Genomic DNA, 26,975 nt, shown 5'->3' with positions numbered 1-26,975 from the left:
CACTACTAGGTGCCTTCACTTGGCCAAGTTGACAAAAATGAATCTTAACTACCATATTACCCTCATGCATGGAACCTTTGTAGAATCTTATATATTGCCCTAGGTGTTCTTTAGGACTGGCAAGAATGGTTTTGATTGGGGTTTGGCAAGCTTTGATAAGTAGCAATGTCTAACTGAAGTTTGTGTAAGAGGGACCTCCACAGTAGCCTCTCGACTCTATTTGATCTCTCTCAGCCACTGATACCTTTTTTGTTAACACTTCTTTTCCCCCTTTTGTTCAGGATGGCATTGTTGATCCCATATAGTCTTTTAATATTTTAAAAACAAAACTTAAAAGTAAAATATAGCCTACTTCTGTTCTCCTGTTCCTTTTATTATTTTTGACATTGTTTTATTTGTAATCATCAATAGTGTAGAATCCAGTCTTTTCAGTAAAATGGGACCTCTTTCAGCTCACTGTTTTGATGTAGAAGTAATTTTTATAAATGTATATGATATTGTATACAATTATGTACTGTTTCTTTTCTTTTTTAAATTTTTTATTAATTAAAAAAATCACAAGAAACACACACATTCCCAACACATACACTCAGCAATTCACAGTATCATCACATAGTTGCGTATTCATCATCATGATCACTTCCCAGAACATTAGCATCAATTCAGAAAAAGAAATAAAAAGACAACAGAAAAATATAACAAACAGAAAAAAAAAATTTCACATGCCATACCCCTTACTGATCCCTTTCATTGATCACTAGCATTTCAAACTAAATCTATTTTAACGTTTGTTCCCCCTATTATTTATTTTTATTCTATATGTTCCTCTCATCTGTTGACAAGGTAGATAAAAGGAGCATCAGACACAAGGTTTTCACAATCACACAGTCACATTGTGAAAGCTATATCATTATACAATCACCTTTAAGAAAAATGGCCACTGGAACACAGCTCTATAGTTTCAGACAGTTCCCTCCAGCCTCTCCATTACATCTTGGATAACAAGGTGATATCTACTTAATGCGTGAGAATAACCTCCAGGATAACCTCTCGACTCTGGAATCTCTCAGCCAGTGACACTTTGTCTCATTTCACTCTTTCCCCTTTTGGTCGAGGAGGTTTTCTCAATCCCTTGATGCTGGGTCTCAGCTCATTCTAGAGTTTTTCTCAATCCCTTGATGCTGAATCTCAGCTCATTCTGGGATTTCTGTCCCACGTTGCCTGGAAGATCCACACCCCTGGTAGTCATGTCCCATGTAGACAGGGGGAGGGTGGTGAGTCTGCTTGCTGTATTGGCTGGAGAGAGAGGCCACATCTGAGCAACAAAAGAGGTTCTCTTGGGGGTGACTCTTAGGCTTAATTTTAAGTAGGCTTGACCTATCCCCTGTGGGGTTAAGTTTCATATGAACAAACCCCAAGACTGGGGGCTCAGCCTATAGCTTTGGTTGTCCACACTGCTTGTGAGAATATCAAGAATTCAACTTGGGGAAGTTGAGTTTTCACCCATTCGCACCATTCCCCGAAGGGGATTTTGCAAATACTTTTCCACACACTGATCAAATCACTCTGGGATTCATCAGGGCATCACCTGGACAAACCAACAAAATCTCATGTCCTATACAAAGTTCCATGTACTTAAGGTGTTCAATCAACTATCTACATAAGTTATACTAGGAGATGCACTAGTCAAAGTATAGATTTGTGCCAAATAAACATTTTTCACGTTAGTCTCACACATTAGTTGAAATTTTAAAATATTAAGTACCATCTATTTTCAGCACACTGCAGTAATGACATTCTTTTGTTCTTCCTCGTGCAAAAACATTTTTTTAATTTGTACATTTAGTCACTATCATTATACACCCTAGGCATTCCTAGATTATACCATCTCAATCTTTATCGTCTATCTTTCTTTGTGATTTCATTTATGCCCCAGCCCTCCTCCCTCTATCATTCTCACATGCAGCTTCATTCAGAGTTTTAACATAATTGTATTACAGTTAGGTAATATTGTGCTGTCCATTTCTGAGTTTTTATATTCAGTCCTGTTGCACAATCTGTATCCCTTCAGCTCCAATTACCCAATATCTTACCCTATTTCTATCTCCTGATGGTCTCTGTTACCAAGGAAATATTCCAAGTAAATTCACTAATGTCAGTTCATATCAGTGAGACCATACAGTATTTGTCCTTTTGTTTTTGGGTAATCACACTCAGCATAATGTCCTTAAGGTCCATTCATGTTGTTACATACTTCATAACTTTATTCTGTCTTACAGCTGCATAATATTCCATCTTATGTAAATGTCACAGTTTGTTTAGCCAACTGTCTGTTGATGGACATTTTGGCTGTTTCCATCTCTTGGTAATTGTTAATAATGCTGCTCTAAACATTGGTGTGTAAGTGTCCATTTGTGTCCTTGGCCTCATGTCCTTTAAGTAGAGACAGCATATAGATGGGTCCTGTTTTTTTTTTTTTTTAATTTTTAAAGATAGTCTCTTTTTTTTATTATTAATTAAAAAAAGAATTAACAAAACAATTAGAAATCATTCCAATCTACATGTACAATCAGCAATTATTAATAACATCACATAGTTGCACATTCATCATTTCTTAGTACATTTGCATCAATTCAGAAAAAGAAACAAAAAGACAACAGAATAAGAATTAAAACAATAATAGAAAGAAAAAAAACAAAAAAAACAAAAACAAAAAACCTATACCTCACATGCAGCTTCATTCAGTGTTTTAACATAATTGCATTACAATTGGGTAGTATTGTGCTGTCCATTTCTGAGTTTTTATATCCAGTCCCGTTGTACAGTCTGTATCCCTTCATCTCCAATTATCCCTTCTCTTTTTTTTTAATTAACGGAAAAAAAGAAATTAACCCAACATTTAAAGATCATACCATTCTACACATGCAATCATTAATTCTTAACATCATCACATAGATGCATGATCATCATTTCTTAGTACATTTGCATTGGTTTAGAAGAACTAGCAACATAACCGAAAAAGATATAGAATGTTAATATAGAGAAAAAAATAAAAGTAATAATAGTAAAATCAAAACAAAACAACACAAAACAAAACAAAAACCTATAGCTCAGATGCAGCTTCATTCAGTGTTTTAACATGATTACTTTACAATTAGGTATTATTGTGCTGTCCATTTTTGAGTTTTTGTATCTAGTCCTGTTGCACAGTCTGTATCCCTTCAGCTTCAATTACCCATTGTCTTACCCTGTTTCTAACTCCTGCTGAACTCTGTTACCAATGACATATTTCAAGTTTATTCTCGAATGTCCGTTCACATCAGTGGGACCATACAGTATTTGTCCTTTAGTTTTTGGCTGGATTCACTCAGCATAATATTCTCTAGGTCCATCCATGTTATTACATGCTTCATAAGTTTATCTTGTCTTAAAGCTGCATAATATTCCATCGTATGTATATACCACAGTTTGTTTAGCCACTCTTCTGTTGATGGAGATTTTGGCTGTTTCCATCTCTTTGCAATTGTAAATAATGCTGCTATAAACATTGGTGTGCAAATGTCCGTTTGTGTCTTTGCCCTTAAGTCCTTTGAGTAGATACCTAGCAATGGTATTGCTGGGTCGTATGGCAGTTCTATATTCAGCTTTTTGAGGAACCGCCAAACTGCCTTCCACAGTGGTTGCACCCTTTGACATTCCCACCAACAGTGGATAAGTGTGCCTCTTTCTCCGCATCTTCTCCAGCACTTGTCATTTTCTGTTTTGTTGATAATGGCCATTCTGGTGGGTGTGAGATGATATCTCATTGTGGTTTTGATTTGCATTTCTCTAATGGCCAGGGACATTGAGCATCTCTTCATGTGCCTCTTGGCCATCCGTATTTCCTCTTCTGACAGGTGTCTGTTCAAGTCTTTTTCCCATTTTGTAATTGGGTTGGCTGTCTTTTTGTTGTTGAGATGAACAATCTCTTTATAAATTCTGGATACTAGACCTTTATCTGATATATCATTTCCAAATATTGTCTCCCATTGTGAAGGCTGTCTTTCTACTTTCTTGATGAAGTTCTTTGATGCACAAAAGTGTTTAATTTTGAGGAGTTCCCATTTATTTATTTCCTTCTTCAGTGCTCTTGCTTTAGGTTTAAGGTCCATAAAACCGCCTCCAGTTGTAAGATCCATAAGATATCTCCCAACATTTTCCTCTAACTGTTTTATGGTCTTAGACCTAATGTTTAGATCTTTGATCCATTTTGAGTTAACTTTTGTATAGGGTGTGAGAGATGGGTCTTCTTTCATTCTTTTGCATATGGATATCCAGTTCTCTAGGCACCATTTATTGAAGAGACTGCTCTGTCCCAGGTGAGTTGGCTTGACTGCCTTATCAAAGATCAAATGTCCATAGATGAGAGGGTCTATATCTGAGCACTCTATTCGATTCCATTGGTCGATATATCTATCTTTATGCCAATACCATGCTGTTTTGACCACTGTGGCTTCATAATATGCCTTAAAGTCAGGCAGCGCGAGACCTCCAGCTTCATTTTTTTTCCTCAAGATGTTTTTAGCAATTCGGGGCACCCTGCCCTTCCAGATAAATTTGCTTATTGTTTTTTCTATTTCTGAAAAATAAGTTGTTGGGATTTTGATTGGTATTGCATTGAATCTGTAAATCAATTTAGGTAGGATTGACATCTTAACTATATTTAGTCTTCCAATCCATGAACACGGTATGCCCTTCCATCTATTTAGGTCTTCTGTGATTTCTTTTAGCAGTTTTTTGTAGTTTTCTTTATATAGGTTTTTTGTCTCTTTAGTTAAATTTATTCCTAGGTATTTTATTCTTTTAGTTGCAATTGTAAATGGGATTCGTTTCTTGATTTCCCCCTCAGCTTGTTCATTACTAGTGTATAGAAATGCTACAGATTTTTGAATGTTGATCTTGTAACCTGCTACTTTGCTGTACTCATTTATTAGCTCTAGTAGTTTTGTTGTGGATTTTTCCGGGTTTTCGACGTATAGTATCATATCGTCTGCAAACAGTGATAGTTTTACTTCTTCCTTTCCAATTTTGATGCCTTGTATTTCTTTTTCTTGTCTAATTGCTCTGGCTAGAACCTCCAACACAATGTTGAATAATAGTGGTGATAATGGACATCCTTGTCTTGTTCCTGATCTTAGGGGGAAAGTTTTCAATTTTTCCCCATTGAGGATGATATTAGCTGTGGGTTGTTCATATATTCCCTCTATCATTTTAAGGAAGTTCCCTTGTATTCCTATCTTTTGAAGTGTTTTCAACAGGAAAGGATGTTGAATCTTGTCAAATGCCTTCTCTGCATCAATTGAGATGATCATGTGATTTTTCTGCTTTGATTTGTTGATATGGTGTATTACATTAATTGATTTTCTTATGTTGAACCATCCTTGCATACCTGGGATGAATCCTACTTGGTCATGATGTATAATTCTTTTAATGTGCTGTTGGATACGATTTGCTAGAATTTTATTGAGGATTTTTGCATCTGTATTCATTAGAGAGATTGGCCTGTAGTTTTCTTTTTTTGTAATATCTTTGCCTGGTTTTGGTATGAGGGTGATGTTGGCTTCATAGAATGAATTAGGTAGTTTTCCCTCCACTTCGATTTTTTTGAAGAGTTTGAAGAGAATTGGTACTAATTCTTTCTGGAACGTTTGGTAGAATTCATATGTGAAGCCATCTGGTCCTGGACTTTTCTTTTTAGGAAGCTTTTGAATGACTAATTCAATTTCTTTACTTGTGATTGGTTTGTTGAGGTCATCTATGTCTTCTTGAGTCAAAGTTGGTTGTTCATGTCTTTCCAGGAACCCGTCCATTTCCTCTAAATTGTTGTATTTATTAGCGTAAAGTTGTTCATAGTATCCTGTTATTACCTCCTTTATTCCTGTGAGGTCAGTAGTTATGTCTCCTCTTCCATTTCTGATCTTATTTATTTGCATCCTCTCTCTTCTTCTTTTTGTCAGTCTTGCTAAGGGCCCATCAATCTTATTGATTTTCTCATAGAACCAACTTCTGGCCTTATTGATATTCTCTATTGTTTTCATGTTTTCAATTTCATTTATTTGTGCTCTAATCTTTGTTATTTCTTTCCTTTTGCTTGCTTTGGGGTTAGCTTGCTGTTCTTTCTCCAGTTCTTCCAAATGGATAGTTAATTCCTGAATTTTTGCCTTTTCTTCTTTTCTGATATAGGCATTTAGAGCAATAAATTTCCCTCTTAGCACTGCCTTTGCTGCGTCCCATAAGTTTTGATATGTTGTGTTTTCATTTTCATTCGCCTCGAGGTATTTGCTAATTTCCCTTGCAATTTCTTCTTTGACCCAGTCGTTGTTTAGGAGTGTGTTGTTGAGCCTCCACGTATTTGTGAATTTTCTGGCACTCTGCCTATTATTGATTTCCAACATCATTCCTTTATGGTCCGAGAAAGTGTTGTGTAAGATTTCAATCTTTTTAAATTTGTTAAGACTTGCTTTGTGACCCAGCATATGGTCTATCTTTGAGAATGATCCATGAGCACTTGAGAAAAAGGTGTATCCTGCTGTTGTGGGATGTAATGTCCTATAAATGTCTATTAAGTCTAGTTCATTTATAGTAATATTCAGATTCTCTATTTCTTTGTTGATCCTCTGTCTAGATGTTCTGTCCCTTGATGAGAGTGGTGAGTTGAAGTCTCCAACTATTATGGTATATGAGTCTATTTCCCTTTTCAATGTTTGCAGTATATTCCTCACGTATTTTGGGGCATTCTGATTCGGTGCGTAAATATTTATGATTGTTATGTCTTCTTGTTTAATTGTTCCTTTTATTAGTATATAGTGTCCTTCTTTGTCTCTTTTAACTGTTTTACATTTGAAGTCTAATTTGTTGGATATTAGTATAGCCACTCCTGCTCTTTTCTGGCTGTTATTTGCATGAAATATCTTTTCCCAACCTTTCACTTTCAACCTATGTTTATCTTTGGGTCTAAGATGTGTTTCCTGTAGACAGCATATAGAAGGATCCTGTTTTTTAATCCATTCTGCCAATCTATGTCTTTTGATTGGGGAATTCAGTCCATTGACATTTAGTGTTATTACTGTTTGGATAATATTTTCCTCTAACATTTTGTCTTTTGTATTATATATATCATATCTGATTTTCCTTCTTTCTACACTCTTTTCCATATCTCTCTCTTCTGTCTTTTTGTATCTGACTCTAGTGCTCCCTTTAGTATTTCTTGCAGAGCTGGTCTCTTGGTCACAAATTCTTTCAGTGACTTTTTGTCTGAGAATGTTTTAATTTCTCCCTCATTTTTGAAGGATAATTTTGCTGGATATAGGAGTCTTGGTTGGCAGTTTTTCTCTTTTAGTATTTTAAATATATCATCCCACTGTCTTCTAGCTTCCATGGTTTCTGCTGAGAAATCTACACAAAATCTTATTGGGTTTCCCTTGTATGTAATGGATTGTTTTTCTCTTGCTGCTTTCAAGATCTTCTCTTTCTCTTTGACCTCTGACATTCTAACTAGTAAGTGTCTTGGAGAACGCCTATTTGGGTCTAATCTCTTTGGGGTGCGCTGCACTTCTTGGATCTGTAATTTTAGGTCTTTCATAAGAGTTGGGAAATTTTCAGTGATAATTTCTTCCATTAGTTTTTCTCCTCCTTTTCCCTTCTCTTCTCCTTCTGGGACACCCACAACACGTATATTTGTGCGGTTCATATTGTCCTTGAGTTCCCTGATACCCTGTTCAAATTTTTCCATTCTTTTCCCTATAGTTTCTGTTTCTTTTTGGAATTCAGATGTTCCATCCTCCAAATCACTAATTCTATCTTCTGTCTCTTTAAATCTATCATTGTAGCTATCCATTATTTTTTCTATGTTTGCTACTTTATCCTTCACTTCCATAAGTTCTGCGATTTGTTTTTTCAGTTTTTCTATTTCTTCTTTATGTTCAGCCCATGTCCTCTTCATGTCCTCCCTCAATTTATCGATTTCATTTTTGAAGAGGTTTTCCATTTCTGTTCATATATTCAGCATTAGTTGTCTCAGCTCTTGTGTCTCATTTGAGCTATTGGTTTGTTCCTTTGACTGAGCCATATTCTCAATCTTTTGAGCGTGGACAGTTATCTTCTGCTGCTGGCGTCTGGGCATTTATTCAGATTTCTCTTGGTGTTGGACCCAGCAAGGTTGTAATATTTTTCTGTGAAATCTCTGGGTTCTGTTTTTCTTATCCTGCCCAGTAGGTGGCGCTCGTGGCACCCGTTTGTCTGCGGGTCCCACCAGTAAAAGGTGCTGTGGGACCTTAAACTTTGGAAAACTCTCGCCGTCCTGGGGGTTCGCTAGCCGAAACGGCTTGAGCCGGCCCAGGGTCCGAACGCAGGGAGGGTTGCTGGTCGCCGCAGCCAGGGAAAGAGCCCGTCCGAATTTCCTAGTCGGCCCTGGGCAACAAGCGTGGCGGGAGGGCGGCAGCGGCAGCGGCCCGCCCTAGAGAGTGGACGTTCCCCGGGAGTCACGGGTTTGGAAGGGGCCTCCCCCATCCGTCACCGTTCTCCGCGGCCTGGGGGTTTCCGATCCAATTCTCTCAGTTGGTCCGGGGGCTGCGCGTGGTGTGGGCGCCAGCCGTCTTTGTTTCAGGGGACCGCCTCTCCAATTCTCCCAGCCGGCCCGGGAAGGGGGAAGGGAGTAACTCCGGCCGCTTGCCACCCCGCCCGGTAAGGCCCGCGCGCCTCGGCGATCTCACCCGAGCTGCTTCTCTCAGCCAGCCAGCCGTTCCAGGATGGGGTACGCTGTCTTTTTTATCTCTGTTGTGGCTTTGGGCGCTTTCTGTATCGTTTCTACTCCCCTAGTAGGTGTCCTGGAGAAGAAACTAAGATCCGCGCGTCTTACTAAGCCGCCATCTTCCAGGAAGTCCCTAAAGATAGTCTGGGTCCTGTTTTTTAATCCATTCTGCCAGACTATGTCTTTTGATTGGAGAGTTTAATCCATTAACATTCAGTGTTATTACTGCATGGGTAGTACTTTCTTCTACTATTTTGCCTTCTGGATTTTGTATGTCATATCTAATTTTCCTTCTTTTTACCTTTACTCATAGTCTTCCTTACTACACTCTTCTCCACACCTCTCTCTTCTGTCTTCGTATCTGTCTCTAGTGTTCTCTTTAGTATTTCTTGCAGAGCTGGTCTCTTGGTCACAAATTCTCTCCGTGATTTTTTTGTCTGAAAATGTTTTAATTTCTCCTTCATTTTTGAAGGACCATTTTGCTGGATATAGAATATGGTGGGCAATTTTTCTCTTTTAATAATTTAAATATATTATCCCACTTCTTCTCGCCTCCATGGTTTCTGCTGAGAGGTCTGCGCATAGTCTTACTGGGCTTCCCTTGTATGTGATGGATTGCTTTTCTCTTGCTGCTTTCAAGATTCTCTCTTTCTCTTTGACCTCTGACATTCTGATTACTAAATGTCTTGGAGTATGTCTATTTGGATCTATTCTCTTTGGGGTACGCTGCACTTCTTGGATCTGTAATTTTAAGTCTTTCATAAAAGTTGGGAAATTTTCAGTGATAATTTCCTCTATTAGTTTTTCTCCTCTTTTTCCCTTCTCTTCTCCTTCTGGGACACCCACAACACGTATATTCATGCGCTTCATATTGTCTTTCATTTCCCTGAGTCCCTGCTCATATTTTTCCATTTTTTTTTCCTATAGTTTCTGTTTCTTGTCGGATTTCAGATGTTCCGTCCTCCAGTTCAGAAATCCTATGTTCTGTCTCTTGAAATCTACCATTGTAGGTTTCCATTGTTTTTTCCATCTCTTCTACTGTCTTTCATTCGCATAAGTTCTGTGATTTGTTTTTCAGACTTTCAATTTCTTCTTTTTGTTCTTTCCTTGCCTTCTTTATATCCTCCCTCAATTCATTGATTTGGTTTTTGATGAGGTTTTCCATGTCTGTTTGTACATTCTGAATTAATTGTTTCAGCTCCTGTATGTCATTTGAATTGTTGGTTTGTTCCTTTGACTGGGCCATATCTTCAATTTTCCTAGTATGATTTGTTATTTTTTGCTGGCATCTAGGCATTTAATTACCTTAATTAATTTATTCTGGAGATTGTTTTCACTTCTTTTACCTAGGGTTTTCTTGCTGGATGAATTTGTTGTCTATCTGTTCTTTGACATTCCATTCAGCTTTTTCTGGACCTCTAGCTTAAGTTTTGTTTAACAGAGGAGAATTTTTCAGTTCTTGTTTTCTTGTTTCTTGCCCTGCTTGTGTGGTCCCTTTCCCCACCCCCCACACTTAGGAGGGTCTACTTAGATATTATAGACCCCAGCCAGATTTTCCCAGACCAAACTAGCCTCCTATCAGGAGGAAAGAGTCACCTGCGTTGGTTTTACCTGAGGGTGAAACCCAGCAGGTTGAAAGACTTTCCTGTGAAGTCTCTGGACTCTGTTTTTTTTATCCTGCCCAGTATGTGACGCTTGTCTGACTGCAGGTCCCACCAGCATAAGATGATGCGGTACCTTTAACTTTAGCAGACTCTCCTTGCTGGAGGTGTGGTGGAGACAGAGGAGAGGTTGTAGGCTGGTTTTAATGGCTTCAAATGACCAAGCCCTGGTATCTGAATTCCTTGATAGAGGGATTCCACCTGAGTTGGGCTTCATCCCTCCCCTGGGGAAGGCACAGGCTCCAGACAAGCCCCCAAAAGAGCTCACTTCTGCCTATGTCTTGGGCAGTTGCAGCCTGAAAAGTCCTGCCACTGTATCCAGAGGCAGTCAAGCCTTTGTAGATACACAGCCACAAAAACCTCTGTTTCCTTCTTTTTTTTTCCCCCTTTTTCTGTCAGTCCTGCCCCCTTGGCACCGGGGCAAAAATGAGCAACCTCTGCTTTGATCAGGTTCACCTAAGCTGGGGGCCTATTTTTAGTAGTCAGAATTTGTTAATTAGTTCCACAATTGGCGTTTGATTGTGCCCAGTCCCTGCTGCTGGTAAAGTCCTTTCCTTTCCCCACTGGGAAACGATCAGTGGGGGAGGGGAGCCGGCCGCCACAGCTTTGGGAACTCACAGTTCTGGGGGGTGTCGCAGCCGGTCCAGCTGGTCCAGATTGGGGTAAGCTGTGTGTCCGGTCACTGACGTGGCCCCAGGAGTTGTTCTGTACTGTTTGTGGTTATTTAGTAATTGTTCTAGAGGATGAACTAAAATGTGCACGTTGTTAAGCTGCCATCTTGACCCGGAAGCCTGTACTGTTTCTTTTTTAAAAATCATGTGTTTAACAAGTTTAGCGTAGAAAGTATTTTTTTAATTCTGACTTTACTCCAAGCATGGCTATTGCTGAATTATTTAATATTCTGCTCTTTTAAAAATTAATATTAAGGTAAAACCACCTCAGCTGATTGATTATCTGCAACAGAAGAAAACAGAAGGCTATACCATCATTGGTGTGGAACAAACTGCCAAAAGTTTAGACCTAACCCAATACTGCTTTCCTGAAAAATCTCTACTGTTGTTGGGGTAAGAAAAATTTATCTATTACATGTTCTTTGAGTCCTAATCGAGAACATTTTACCTTTGTATTTTATCATTTACTTACAATTCCATATTACATACACTATTCTATGGAAATCCTCACTTTTTTGGTTTTTATTTCACCAGCTTGAATGGTGAACACAAAATTGAGCAAATTGAGCAATAAATCCTTCTTGTATGTTCATATTTGTTTCTTTGTACCATAGACTTACTCCATTTCGTTAAACTGCCTCTTCCAGTAACATTCAGAATACTTAAGGGGAAAATTGTTTATTAGTAGAAAACCAACCTTTTTGCCACCGTTTTTCTTCATCAGAAATGAACGTGAAGGAATCCCGGCAAACCTGATCCAGCAGTTGGATGTTTGTGTGGAAATTCCTCAGCAGGGCATAATCCGCTCGCTTAACGTCCACGTGAGTGGAGCGCTACTGATCTGGGAATACACAAGACAGCAGCTCCTCAAGCACCAAGCCATAAAGTGCTGAAGTTTGTGCCTTATGCGGATGAATTTTGGTGCTTTTGAAACAGTTTAAGAACTATTTGGACGAATGAAATACATTCTGAAAGTTTATTGGGGTAATATCGTATTTCTTGCAATTTAATGCCAAAATTTTTTCATGTGCCTTAATTATAGTACTATATAATTGTTCCCCTTAATAAACACTTTTAGCCAAATTATATTGCTTTTTATTTTAACTTTTATTAATTAAAAAAATTAACAAACAAAACATTTAAATATTATTCCATTCTACATATACAATCAGTAATTCTTAATATCATCATATGAATATGAATAGTTACATATTCATCATTTCTTAGTACATTTGCATCGATTTAGAAAAAGAAATAAAAAGACAACTGAAAAAGAATAAAATGATAATAGAGAAAAAAAAAGATTATACATACCGTACCCCTTACCCCTCACTTTCATTTACCACTATTTCAAACTGAATTTATTTTAACATTTGTTCCCCCTATTATTTATTTTTATTCCATATGTTCTACTCTTCTGTTGATATAGTTGCTAAAATGAGCATCAGACATAAGGTTTTCATATTCACAGAGTCTCATTGTGAAAGCTATATCATTGTTCAATCATCATCAAGAAACATGACTACTGGAACACAGCACTATATTTTCAGGCAATTCCCTCCAGCCTCTCCACTACATCTTGAACAACAAGGTGATATCTACTTAATGCATAAGAATAACCTCCAGGATAACCTCTTGACTTTGTTTGGAATCTCTCAGCCATTGACACTTTGTCTCAATTTACTTTTCCCCCTTTTGGTCGAGAAGGTTCTCTCAATCCCTTGATGTTAATTCTCAACTCATTCTAGGGTTTTTCTCAGTCCTTTGATGCTGAGTCTCAGCTCATTCCAGGATCTCTGTCCCATGTTGCCAGGAAGTTCCACACCCCTGGGAGTCATGTCCCACGCAGAGAGGGGGAGGGTGGTGAGACTGCTCATCATATTGGCTGGAGAGAGAGGCCACATCTGAGCAACAGAAGAGGCTCTCTTGGGGGTGACTCTTAGGCCTAAATTTTAAGTAGACTTGACCTATCCTTTGTGGGGTTAAGTTTCATGTGAACAAACCCCAAGACTGGGGACTCAGCCTATAGCTTTGGTTGTCCACACTGCTTGTGAGAATATCAAGAATTCAACTTGGGGAGGTTGAATTTCTCCCCACTCTCACCATTCCCCGAAGGGGTTTTGCAAATACTTTTCCAGTCACTGATCAAATCATTTTGGGATTCATCAGGGGATCACTCTGGACAAACCAACAAAATCTCATGTGCTACCTGAGATTCCAAGTACTTATGACATTCAATCAAACTATCTACATGAGTTATATTAGGAAATGCTCTAGTCAAAATCTAAATTTTGTAACAAATAAACATTTTTTGCTTTAGTCTCACACATAAGGTGACATTTTAAAGTATAGACTATCATCTATTTTCAGCACCCTTCAATAATGACATTCCTTTGTTCTTCCTCATGCCAAAACATTTTTAAAATTTGTACATTGTACATTTCACTATTATTATACACTCTAGACATTCCTAGATTATACCATCTTGATCTTTAACATCTATCTTTCTTTCTGATTTCATTTATGTCCCCAGCCCTCCTCCCTCTATCATTCTCACATGCAGCTTCATTCATTGTTTTAACATAGTTACATTACAGTTAGGTAGTATTGTGCTGTCCATTTCTGAGTTTTTATATTCAGTCCTGTTGCACAATCTGTATCCCTTCAGCTCCAATTACCCAATATCTTACCCTTTTTCTATCTCCTGATGGTCTCTGTTACCAACGACATATTCCAAGTTTATTCACTAATGTCAGTTCATATCGGTGAGACCATACAGTATTTGTCCTTTAGTTTTTGGCTAGTCTCACTCAGCATAATGTTCTCTAGGTCCATCCATGGTGTTACATACTTTGTAACTTTATTCTGTCTTAGAGCTGCATAATATTCCATCATATGTATATACCACAGTTTGTTTAGCCACTTTTCTGTTGATGGACATTTTGGCTGTTTCCATCTCCTTGCAATTGTAAATAATGCTGCTGTAAACATTGGTGTGCAAATGTCCGTTTGTGTCTTTCCCCTTAAGTCCTCTGAGTAGATACCTAGCAATAGTATTGCTGGGTCATATGGCAATTCTATATCAGCTTTTTGAGGAACCGCCAAACTTCCTTCCACAGTGGTTGCACCATTTGACATTCCCGCCAATAGTGAATAAGTGTGCTTCTTTCTCCACATCATCTCCAGCACTTGTCATTTTCTGTTTTGTTGATAATGGCCATTCTGGTGGGTGTGAGATCATATCTCATTGTGGTTTTGATTTGCATTTCTCTAATGGCCAGGAACATTGAGCATCTCTTCATGTGCCTTTTGGCCATTTGTATTTCCTCTTCTAAGAAGTGTCTGTTCAAGTCTTTTTCCCATTTTGTAATTGGATTGGCTGTCTTTTTGTTGTTGAGTTGAACAATCTCTTTATAAATTCTGGATACTAGACGTTTATCTGATATGTCATTTCCAAATATTGTCTCCCATTGTGTAGGCTGTCTTTTTACTTTCTTGATGAAGTTCTTTGATGCACAAAAGTGTTTAATTTTGAGGAACTCCCATTTCTTTCTTTCTTTCTTCAGTGCTCTTGCTTTAGGTGTAAGGTCCATAAAAACTGCCTCCAATTATAAGATTCATAAGATATCTCCCTGCATTTTCCTCTAACTGTTTTATGGTCTTAGACCTAATGTTTAGATCTTTGATCCATTTTGAGTTAACTTTTGTATAGGGTGTGAGATATGGGTCCTCTTTCATTCTTTTGCATATAGATATCCAGTTCTCTAGGCACCATTTATTGAAGAGACTGTTCTGTCCCAAATGAGTTGACTTGACTGCCTTATCAAAGATCAAATGTCCATAGATGAGAGGGTCTATATCTGAGCACTCTATTCAATTCCATTGGTCAATATATCTATCTTTATGCCAGTACCATGCTGTTTTGACCACTATAGCTTCATAATATGCCTTAAAGTCAGGCAGCGTGAGACCTCCAGCTTCATTTTTTTTCCTCAAGATACTTATAGCAATTCGGGGCACCCTGTCCTTCCAGATAAATTTGCTTATTGGTTTTTCTATTTCTGAAAAGTAAGTTGTTGGAATTTTGATTGGTATTGCATTGAATCTGTAAATCAATTTCGGTAGAATTGACATCTTAACTATATTTAGTCTTCCAATCCATGAATATGGTATGCCCTTCCTTCTATTTAGGTCTTCTGTGATTTCTTTTAACAGCTTCTTGTAGTTTTCTTTGTATAGGTCTTTTGTCTCTTTAGTTAAATTTATTACTAAGTACTTTATTCTTTTAGTTACAATTGTAAATGGAATTCGTTTCTTGATTTCCCCCTCAGCTTGTTCATTGCTAGTGTATAGAAATGCTACAGGTTTTTGAATGTTGATCTTGTAACTTGCCACTTTGCTGTACTCGTTTATTATCTCTAGTAGTTTTGCTGTGGATTTTTCAGAATTTTCGATGTATAGTACCATATCATCTGAAAACAGTGATAGTTTTACTTCTTCCTTTCCAATTTTGATGCCTTGTATTTCTTTTTCTTGTCTAATTGCTCTGGCTAGAACACGATGTTGAATAATAGTGGTGATAATGGACATCCTTGTCTTGTTCCTGATCTTAGGGGGAAAGTTTTCAATTTTTCCCCATTGAGGATGATATTAGCTGTGGGTTGTTCATATATTCCCTCTATCATTTTAAGGAAGTTCCCTTGTATTCCTATCCTTTGAAGTGTTTTCAACAGGAAAGGATGTTGAATCTTGTCAAATGCCTTCTCTGCATCAATCGAGATGATCATGTGATTTTTCTGCTTTGATTTGTTGATATGGTGTATTACATTGATTGATTTTCTTATGTTGAACCATCCTTGCATACCTGGGATGAATCCTACTTGGTCATAATGTATAATTCTTTTAATGTGTTGTTGGATTCGATTTGCTAGAATTTTGTTGAGGATTTTTGCATCTATATTCATTAGAGAGATTGGTCTGTAGTTTTCTTTTTTTGTAATATCTTTGCCTGGTTTTGGTATGAGGGTGATGTTGGCTTCATAGAATGAATTAGGTAGCTTTCCCTCCACTTTGATTTTTTTGAAGAGTTTGAGGAGAGTTGGTACTAATTCTTTCTGGAATGTTTGGTAGAATTCACATGTGAAGCCGTCTGGTCCTGGACTTTTCTTTTTGGGAAGCTTTTGAATGACTAATTCAATTTCTTTACTTATGATTGGTTTGTTGAGGTCATCTATTTCTTCTTGAGTCAAAGTTGGTTGTTCATGTCTTTCCAGGAACCCGTCCATTTCCTCTAAATTGTTGTATTTATTAGCGTAAAGTTGTTCATAGTATCCTGTTATTACCTCCTTTATTTCTGTGAGGTCAGTAGTTATGTCTCCTCTTCCATTTCTGATCTTATTTATTTGCATCCTCTCTCTTCTTCTTTTTGTCAGTCTTGCTAAGGGCCCATCAATCTTATTGATTTTCTCGTAGAACCAACTTCTGGTCTTATTGATTTTCTCTATTGTTTTCATGTTTTCAATTTCATTTATTTCTGCTCTAATCTTTGTTATTTCTTTCCTTTTGCTTGCTTTGGGGTTAGCTTGCTGTTCTTTCTCCAGTTCTTCCAAGTGGACAGTTAATTCCTGCATTTTTGCCTTTTCTTCTTTTCTGATATAGGCATTTAGGGCAATAAATTTCCCTCTTAGCACTGCCTTTGCTGCGTCTCATAGGTTTTGATATGCTGTGTTTTCATTTTCATTTGCCTCCAGATATTTACTAATTTCTCTTGCAATTTCTTCCTTGACCCACTCGTTGTTTAAGAGTTTGTTGTTGAGCCTCCACCTATTTGTGAATTTTCTGTCACTCCGCCTATTATTGATTTCCAGCTTCATTCCTTTATGATCCGAGAAAGTGTTGTGTATGATTTCAATCTTTTTAAATTTGTTAAGACTTGCTTTGTGACCCAGCATATGGTATATCTTTGAGAATGATCCATGAGCACTTGAGAAAAAGGTGTATCCTGCTGTTGTGGGATGTAATGTCCTATAAATGTCTGTTAAGTCTAGCTTATTTATTGTAATATTCAAATTCTCTGTTTCTTTATTGATCCTCTGTCTAGATGTTCTATCCATTGTTGAGAGTGGGGAATTGAAGTCTCCAAGTATTATGGTAGATGTGTCTATTTCCCTTTTCAGTATTTGCAGTGTATGCCTCACCTATTTTGGGGCATTCTGGTTCGGTGCATAAATATTTATGATTGTTATGTCTTCTTGTTTAATTGTTCCTTTTGTTAGTACATAATGTCCTTCTTTGTCTCTTTTAACTGTTTTACATTTGAAGTCTAATTTGTTGGATATTAGTATAGCTACTCCTGCTCTTTTCTGGTTGTTATTTGCATGAAGTATCTTTTCCCAACCTTTCACTTTCAACCTATGTTTATCTTTGGGTCTAAGATGTGTTTCCTGTAGACAGCATATAGAAGGATCCTGTTTTTTAATCCATTCTGCCAGTCTATGTCTTTTGATTGGGGAGTTCAGTCCATTAACATTTAGTGTTATTACTGTTTGGGTAGTACTTTCCTCTACCATTTTGCCTTTTGTATTTTATATATCATATCTAATTTTCCTTCTTTCTACACTCTTCTCCACACCTCTCTCTTCTGTCTTTTCATATCTGTCTTTAGTGCTCCCTTTAGTATTTCTTGCAGAGCTCGTCTCTTGTTCAGAAATTCTCTCAGTGACTTTTTGTCTGAAAATGTTTTAATTTCTCCCTTATTTTTGAAGGACAGTTTTGCTGGATAGAATTTTTGGTTGGCAGTTTTTCTCTTTTAGTAATTTAAATATATCATCCCACTGTCTTCTCACCTCCATGGTTTCTGCTGAGAAATCTACACATAGTCTTATTGGGTTTCCCTGTATGTGATGGATTGCTTTTCTCTTGCTGCTTTCAAGATCCTCTCTTTCTCTTTGACCTCTGACATTCTGACTAGCAAGTGTCTTGGAGAACGTCTATTTGGATCTATTCTCTTTGGAGTGTGCTGCACTTCTTGGATCTGTAATTTTAGGTCTTTCATAAGAGTTGGGAAATTTTCAGTGATAATTTCTTCCATTAGTTTTTCTCCTCCTTTTCCCTTCTCTTCTCCTTCTGGGACACCCACAACACGTATATTTGTGCACTTCATATTATCATTCAGTTCCCTGAGCCCCTGCTCATATTTTCCCATTCTTTTCTCTATAGTTTCTGTTTCTTTTTGGATTTCAGATGTTCCATCCTCCAGTTCACTGATTCTAACCTCTGGCTCTTGAAATCTACCATTGTAGGTTTCCATTGTTTTTTTCATCTCTTCTACTGTATCTTTCATTCCCATAAGTTCTGTGATTTGTTTTTTCAGAATTTCCATTTCTTGTTTTTGTTCATTCCTTGCCTTCTTCATGTCCTCCCTCAATTCATTGATTTGGTTTTTGAAGAGGTTTTCCCTTTCTGTTCGTATATTCAGAATTAGTTGTCTCAGCTCCTGTATCTCATTTGAACTACTGGTTTGTTCCTTTGATTGGGCCATACCTTCAATTTTCCTGGTGTGATTTGTTATATTTTGCTGGCGCCTGGACACTTAAATACCTTAATTAGTTTTTTCTGGAGATTGCTTTCACTTATCTTACCTACGGTTTTCTTGCTAGATGAGTTTGTTGTCTATCAGTTCATTGACGTTCAGTTCAGCTTTTTCTGGGCCTCTAGCTTAAGTTTTGTTTAACAGAGGGTAATTTTTCAGTTCTTGTTTTCTTGTTTCTTGTCCTGCTTGTAAGGTGCCTTTTCCCTCCCCACCCCTTAGGAGGGTCTACATAGGTATTACAGACTCCAGCCGGGTTTTCCCAGACTAAACTGGCCTCCTTTCGGGGGGAAGGAATCACCTCCGTCAGTTTTCCCTGAGAGTGAGACCCAGCAGGTTGAAAGACTTTCCTGTGAAGTCTCTGGGCTCTGTTTTTCTTATCCTGCCCAGCACTTGTCTGCCTGTGGGTCCCACCAGCAAAAGATGTTGTGGCTCCTTTAACTTTGGAAGCCTCTCCCTGCTGAGGGTGTGGTGGAGACAGAGGAGAGGTTGTAGGCTGGTTTTAATGTCTTCAAATTGCCAAGCCCTGGGGTCTGAATTCCTTGAGGGAGGGATTCCTCCTGAGTTGCGTTTCACCCCTCCCCTGGGGGAGGCTCAGGTGGGAGACAGCCCTGAAAGCAGCCTGTTTCTGCATATGCCTGGGGCAGTTGCAGCCTGTGTAGTCCTGCCGCTGAGTCCAGAGGCAGCCAAGCCTCCATAGAGACAGCCACAAAAGCCTCTTTTTCTTCCCCTTTCCTCTTTTTCGGTGAGCCCAATAGGTGACCTCCACCTTGAACAGTTTCGCCTGAGCTGGGGGCCTATTTTTAGTAATCAAAATTTGTTTATTAATGCCACAATTGGTGTTTGGTTGGACTCAGTCCCTGCTACTTGCTGGATGTAATTTCGGCCCCGTTCCTCTAGCTCTCTGCCTAGCAACATATTCACGCTATCCCATTGGATTTTCTGCTCTCAGCTCACCCAATCCCTCGCTGCCACCCCTTAGCCTCCTCACCAATCACGCAGCGTGCCTCCCGTGGCCCCTCCCTATTTCCGCCTTGCCACTATATAAAGCTCTGTACTTCCGCTAATAAACGTTCTGGTGCGCACGCCTTGCCAGCTCCTCCAGTTCCCGCAAGTCGTTCTTTCGTCTCGTGCGCCCTCCAGACCTTCGAGCCCCCAGGACCGGTCAGCTACCGAGTTCCCCCGTCTCGCTGCAAGGAAGACCCCAGGCGGGAGCTAGGGAAAGCTCCCGCAATTGGCGCCCGAACAGGGACTTCCCCGCCGCTCGTCTTCTCTCCAGCCCCGTTCGCCACACTCGACAGGTAAGGGCCCCCGCCATTGGCAATGGCCCCGTTTTCTCTTTCTCGCCGCTCGCCACACTTAAGCCCGGCGACCGGCCCCAAATAGCAACCTAGCAGCCTTACCCCGTCTCCTCCCCGGTCTCTTATCTGCGCTCGTCGCTCACTGTTCGTTCCTGCCTTCGGGGCTCGCGGCCCCCGTCCCACTGTGCCCCGCGGGAGGCCTTGTCTGCGCAGCACCCCCATAACGCAGAAGACTCTCCCATCAACTCCGATTCCGATACCGAGTCCTTGTTCGAGCAACTAAACAATGCGCTCGAACTCAACCCCCCAAACTAAACAATATCGAGGCCGATCAAGATGGCACACTTCCGCCTTCTTGTTGAAACGAAAAAACGGGCAAACTTCCTCTTTCTCCTCCAGAAGAAAACAGGAAGTGCCTCTACCCCTCCCTCCCGCCATCTAGCCCGCCACTTCCTCCTTCTTCAACGGACAAAAACAGGAAGTGCCCTTCCCCCGCCCTCACTGGGGAAAGCCCCCGGCCGCCATTTTGCGTCACTGCCCCGCCCTGTCCACCATCTTATGATCCCACTGCCCCGCCCCGTCCGCCATCTTGTAATGGCACCACGCCCATTAACCCAGCCCCTTGGCCGTCCGCTACGCCGGCAGCGATCTCGGCCGACCCCTGGCACCCCCCCCCGGCAATTCTGCCTGCAATATAAGCCCCAAGCCCCTCTCTCACACTAACCCCTTCGCGCACGCGCTGCCCGCTCCCCAGCAGCCAAACACCATTGTCTGGCTACTCAATGTGAGACAGAACAACCTCTTAATTCGCAACAACACAACATGCAAGTCCTTCTAGAGGAATTTACTGGTGACTTTGATAATCACTACCCCAGTCACTGACTGCTTCAAGGGATCGCCCACCTGCCCTTCAATAACCCCTCTCACCCATTCCCCTCATCAGCTCCCTTCCCTAATTCTACCACAGTCTTCACGGACACATCTAAAACCAAATTCGCTCTTATAGCCTTCCACCCTAATAGGGACGACCCTGCCCACTTTACACATATCAATAACCACTCTGTCCAAGTCGGCGAAATTCTCGCCGTAACGCAAGCGCTTCACATTTACCGGCAGCAATCATTAAACATCTTCACTGACAGCCTATACACCTTTCAAGTTTGCCGCGTCATCGCCCTCGCAACCTTCTTCCCTGGGCCCTCCGCCATTGATGACGCAATCATTAGACTAAAAAGCCTCCTTGAGCGCCGACAAGTGCCCTGGTTCATTGCACACATTCGCAGCCACTCCGGCCTCCCCGGACCGCTTGCGGCTGGCAATGAAGCAGCTGATAGAGCAGTCTCTGTCTCAGCTGCCAACACACTCGGTGACTCCATTAATACAGCTAAACAACTTCACTCTAGGTTTCATTTTTCAGCCAACTCCCTACATCATCTTTTGCGCCACTAGGGCCTCTGCAGCCTCAAGGAGTCAATCCCCGTGGCCTTAAGCCCAATGCCAGATGGCAAATGGATGTTACCTACATCTCTTCCTTCGGGCGTCTTAAATATCTGCATGTCATTATAGACACTTATTCAAGCATGTGCTATGCTGTTCCCCTACCGGGAGAAACTGCCAAACATTGCATCAAGGCACTTCGCCAAGGAATTCTCTTTATGGGAATTCCCTGGGACTTAAAGACGGACAATGGCCCTGCCTACCGCAGCGCCTCCTTCTCAGCCTTCCTGCGCCTCTATAACATCACCCACCACTTTGGAATCCCTTATAATCCACAAGGATAGGCTATGGTAGAATCTTTAAATTGCAGGCTAAAAATCCAAATTGAAAGAGAAAGGGATAATCTCCCCCAGGCCTCACCAGGCGACCTGATCACAGCTGCCCTAATACACCTCAACTTACTCACATTTGATAAAGAAGGACTATCTCCCCTGCATAAACACTGGGGACCTTCGTACAGGCCTTCCCTGGTCCCTTCAGTTCACTGGCGTGACCCAGCCACCAATACGTGGCAAGGGCCTGCCCCTCTCCTTGCCCAGGGGTGAGGTTTTGCTTGTGTCTTTCCAGAGAATGGACCGCAGCCAATCTGGATCCCCAGAAGGAACATCCATCCGGCCACGGCGACCAAGCAGACGCCACCGACGCAGAATGCAAGCCCTGAAGAAGAAGTTGGAGAAAATGCACCTTGAACAGCCCTCAAAAAAGAAAAATTCACAACCGTCACTGCCACCACCGACTACCAGACACCTGTGCTGTCGGGCGAGGTGCCTGGTCTGGCAAATGACGCAAGCAGTCCTTGAAGAAGACGACCCGGAAAACGGCCCTTGAGCTCAAAAAAGGCAACTCCTCTGCCTATATGACGGAGCTCGAGAGCGTTGCGGTAACCCCTCCCCTAGCTTAACGCAAATTCTTCTAATAATGCTTACGCTTCTCCCCACAGCATCCGCAGCAGCACCCAGAGAACTTTGGGCAGCAGTGCAGAACCCCCCTGGAGTCCTTTTCATCACCCCCGATAGCCCCCTCTTTCCCTCATTACAGCTTAACGACTGCTCACTCCGCCTCCCTTGTATCCCCTATCTTCAGCCCAGTCAAGCCCCACTTAATGTCTCTCTCTCTCCACCCCACTCAGCGCTCCTTTTCATTCTCAAGGACGAGGACTCCCAAATGGATATCTGCCCTCCTTCCCTCCCTAACTGTCTTTTTTTACAGAAAATTACCATTGTGGACTACATCAAAAACAAAACGTGTAAAACGTGTCGAACGTGTACTTATAAAACGTGTCCTTACTCCTGCTATTTAGCCTACACCCTTGATGCTACTTGGTGGTACCCGGAAAACCTCACGGCTGAACACCCATCACTGCCACACCACAATTTTGCCACGCGCAAGCACGCCGTTCCGCCAACTAATCCCTGTCCTATACCCCACTGGACTAAAACGACCACATTTGATTCCCTCCACTTAGCCATTTCACCTGGTATCGCTGTCACTACCATCTCCCCTATAATCAAAATCCTTCCTTCTCCCTCTATTCTTCATATGCTGCTAACAAATCGGATCTTGCAGGTTTCGGCTTACCTGCATTTGTTGACAATTACTTATGTGGCAAATATGCCTGCCTCGACCTCCGCCCCCTCTCCGGTGTCAAGCCGCTCAGATTAGGTACCGCCTATGCCACCCCTACTTGCGTCCGGAAAAACAAGCAGCAACTGAGCGGCCCAATCTATAACCCCTTGCTTATATCTGCTATCAACATCTCCGCTGCAGTTCATCTCGCCCCGCCCTTCTTCTTCTATCTTTGCCCCAACATAACTCTCCTTCAAAACTGTGTTCTCGCTAACTTTTGGAACGTTTCGTATCCTTATGCGTTTATTGTGTTGCAGCCCCGTCTGATATGGATCCCCCTGAACGCCTCCACCTGGGTAGCCCCGCAACTCCCCTATCCTTTCAGAACCGAAGAGTTGTCCTCATTCTTCCACCGCCAGCGAGACTTCGGGATTTCTGCCGCGATCGCTGCTGCTGTCGTCGCATCTCTAGCCGCTGCTACTACAGCTGCTGTCGCCCTCACCCGAACCTCCACCACCGTGGAAGTCATCAACAACCTCACTCGTACCGCTGCTGGTGCACTCGGCAATCAAGAGGACCTAAACCTTCTAATGCACCACTCCATCTTCAATCTACAGCAGCAGATGGACCTAATTGCCCAAGACATCGAAGCCCTCTACGACATAGCTTCTTCCACATGTGATGGACGATGCCCCTTTTCCAGCCTCTGTGTTACCCCTGTCCTCGTTAATCACTCCCAACCCCGCCTCACTTTGCGTGACTGGATCTTTACGGCTTATAATGAATCTTTCTGGAATCATACCCACCAACTCCAAGCTCACATACTTGCTCTAGAAAAAACGATTATCCCTAAAGTCTCTGCCTCCATTCTCTCTGACCTAACGAAAACATTCTCTTCTTTCTTCAAACCCTCTAACCTCATCTTCTATGGAATCCTATTACTTGCCTTCATTGTCGTTCTTATTATATTCAAATGCATATATAGACAACTCTCCCACCATAGACAACAAACTAAACTTCTTGCTCTAGCAGCTCTCGAACTTCAAAACCCCTTCGCGGACGCAGGCCATCGCCAACAGGCACAGGTATGGTTAGCGAGTGTTGCCCACCCTAAGGACTGATCACCCTTTGGGAGCGTGGCTCATGCACATGCTGGCTCATCCGCATGAGCCCCACGGGCACCCGCGGGCCACCTGCACCTGCGGCCAGCCTCGCCTCTCCCCTTTTTTCTTTTTTACTCTCTCTTCCTCTCCTATTAAACAAAAGGGAGGAATTGCCGGATGTAATTTCAGCCCCGTTCCTCTAGCTCTCTGCCTAGCAACATATTCACGCTATCCCATTGGATCTTTCTGCTCTCAGCTCACCCAATCCCTCACTGCCACCCCTTAGCCTCCTCACCAATCACGCAGCGCGCCTCCCCTGGCCCCTCCCTATTTCCGCCTCGCCACTATATAAAGCTCTGTACTTCCGCTAATAAACGTTCTGGTGCGCACGCCTTGCCAGCTCCTCCAGTTCCCGCGAGTCGTTCTTTCGTCTCGCGCGCCCTCCAGACCTTCGAGTCCCCGGGACCGGTCGGCTACCGAGTTCCCCCGTCTCGCTGCGAGGAAGACCCCAGGTGGGAGCTAGGGAAAGCTCCCGCACTACTGTTAGAGTCTCTTTCCTTTCCCTCTGGGAAGCCGCCTGTGGGGGAGGGGTGCCAGCCGCCGGCCACTGTGGCTTGGGGAACTGCGCACGGCTTGGGGAACTCACGGTTCCGGAGACTCGCAGCCGGTCCAGCTGGTCCAGACTGGGGTACGCTGTGTGTCTGGTCATTATCGTGGCTCCGGGAGCTGTTCTGTACTGTTTCTGGTTATTTAGTAGTTGTTCTGGAGGACGAACTAAAACGTGCACATTGCTAAGCTGCCATCTTGGCCCCTCCTCCTATATTGCTTCTTTAATAAAATATTTTAGGCAATTGTGGAGATTACACAGTGTGTTTAAAAGATAATTTCTTTCCTACAAACAAGAATTGTCAGAGATGTGGACTATGGGGGGCAAAATTAAAGCAACAATTACAAACACCTGGACTCTTAAGTGGTAAAACATGGTGAAGTTGAGGTAAAAAGGGAGTAGTTGGTAGCCTCTTTTTGCTGCTTTATGTCTACTTATTCTCACTGAGCATACATGTGCTGGGTAAGACATAGCCAGCTTCCTCATAAAATAGTTCATAATGCTCAAGTGTATCACTCATACTAAGTTGCTATGAAATTGTTCATATGCCATATTTTCCCAGAGAGTTAAAATAGCAGTTCACAATAGTCTGTATTCTGATAACTGTAAACTGAACCCAAAGGAGTTGAATTATCCTTGCATATCATTATCATAACTGAGAATGTAACCCACAAGTGCTGATTTACTATTTCTGTTACCGTGTTACAACCATTTTGTTTTTGTTTAGCTTAGCAATGCTTTCTGATTGTCAATGTAGCGGGTTGTTTTTTCCAGCCATTTTTTTTTCCTTTTTTAACATGAGGGTAATGTTGGCTTTGTAGAATGAGTTAGGGAATTTCCCTCCACTTCAACTTTTTAGGAGAAGTTTGAGCAGAATTAGAGTTAAGTCCTCTTGAAATGTTTGTTAGAATTCACCTGTGAAGCCATCCTGGGCTTTTCTTTGTTGGGAGGATTTGATTACTGACTCAATCTATACTAGTAATTGATTTGTTGAGATTTTCTGTTTCTTCTTGAGTCAATGTGTAGGGAATTTATGTCTTTCTAAAAATTTGCTCATTTCATCTAGGTTATCTAAATATTGGCATTCTGTTGTTCTTCTTATCCATTTCTTTTTCTTTCAGTGGGATCAGCAGGAATATCTTTCTTCTAATTTCTGATTTTCATTATTTGTATCCTTTATTTTTGTTTGTTGATCTAAAGGTTTGTCAATTTTACTGATCTTTTCAAAGAACCAACTTTTGGTTTTGTTGATTCTAATTGTTTCTTGGTTTACTATTTCATTTCTGTCTGCATGAATCTTTATTTCCTTCCTTCTTTGGGTTTAATTTGCTCTTCTTTTTCTAGTTCTTCCAGTTTTGAGGGTAGATCTCTGATTTGAAGTGTTACTTCTTCTTCCTTTTTTTTGGCATGGGCAGGCTCCAGGAATCAAACCTGGATCTCCAGCATGGCAGGTGAGAATTCTGCCACTGAGCCAGTTTCTTCTTTTTTTTTTTTTTTTCACATGGGCAGGCACCAGGAATCGAACCCGGGTCCTCTGGCATGGCAGGCGAGCGTTCTTGCCTGCTGAGCCACCGTGGCCCACTCAGTTTCTTCTTTTTTTAACGTAAACATTTAGAGCTATAAATATCCCTCTCAGTACAGCCTTCATTGCATCCTGTACATGTTGGTATGCTGTATTTACATTTTCATTCACCTCAAGATATTTTCTAATTTGGCTTCTGATTTCCTCCTTAAGTCATCAGTTGTTTAGGAATATGTTGTTTAATTCCCACGTATTTGTGAATTTTCCATTTCTCCCTCTGTTGTTGATTCCTTGTTATTTATTCTATTTTGTTCAGAGAATACACATTTTAAGATTTCAATATTTTTTAATTTTAATGTGACCCAGCATATGGTATATCCTGGAGAATGATCTACATACACTTGAGAACATGTGTACTATTTTTGTGGCATGCAGTGTTCTATATATGTCTGTTAGGTCTAGTTAGTTTAGTATATCATTCAAGTCTTTACTTCCTTATTGATCTTCTGACTGAAGGTTCTATCCATTACTGAGAGTGGTATGTTAAAGTCTCATCCTATTAATGTAGAGCCATCAGTTTCTCCTTTCAAATTTGTCTTCAAAATATCTGTATTTGCTTCAGATATTTTGGGGCACTGCTGTTCGGTGCACCTATATTTATACTTGTTGTA

General features: G+C 41.0%; 1 protein-coding gene and 1 long non-coding RNA gene across 3 annotated transcripts in view; both read left to right on the top strand.

Moving 5' to 3' along the window:
- Positions 1-12,221, top strand: part of TARBP1 (tRNA guanosine 2 -O-methyltransferase TARBP1) — a 116,373-nt gene extending 104,152 nt beyond the window's left edge. The window contains exons 29-30 of one of the 2 annotated variants that reach the window (XM_077168365.1): positions 11,377-11,513; positions 11,845-12,221. In XM_077168365.1, coding sequence (XP_077024480.1) covers positions 11,377-11,513; positions 11,845-12,013 — 306 coding nt within the window. In that variant the 3' untranslated portion in view covers positions 12,014-12,221. Of the gene's footprint in view, positions 1-11,376; positions 11,514-11,844 lie in introns of those variants that run through there. The other variant, XM_077168366.1, reaches the window with a different exon arrangement.
- A 7,576-nt stretch (positions 12,222-19,797) lies between these two features.
- On the top strand, positions 19,798-22,970 carry LOC143689454 (uncharacterized). Its single transcript, XR_013178789.1, has 2 exons — positions 19,798-20,009; positions 22,074-22,970. It is a non-coding gene; the product is annotated as an uncharacterized LOC143689454 (long non-coding RNA).
- The last annotated feature ends 4,005 nt before the right edge of the window (positions 22,971-26,975 follow it).

Source organism: Tamandua tetradactyla, chromosome 7 (genome assembly GCF_023851605.1).
Source record: "Tamandua tetradactyla isolate mTamTet1 chromosome 7, mTamTet1.pri, whole genome shotgun sequence".
Lineage (NCBI taxonomy): Eukaryota > Metazoa > Chordata > Mammalia > Pilosa > Myrmecophagidae > Tamandua > Tamandua tetradactyla.
This window is presented reverse-complemented; position numbering and strand designations above follow the sequence as displayed.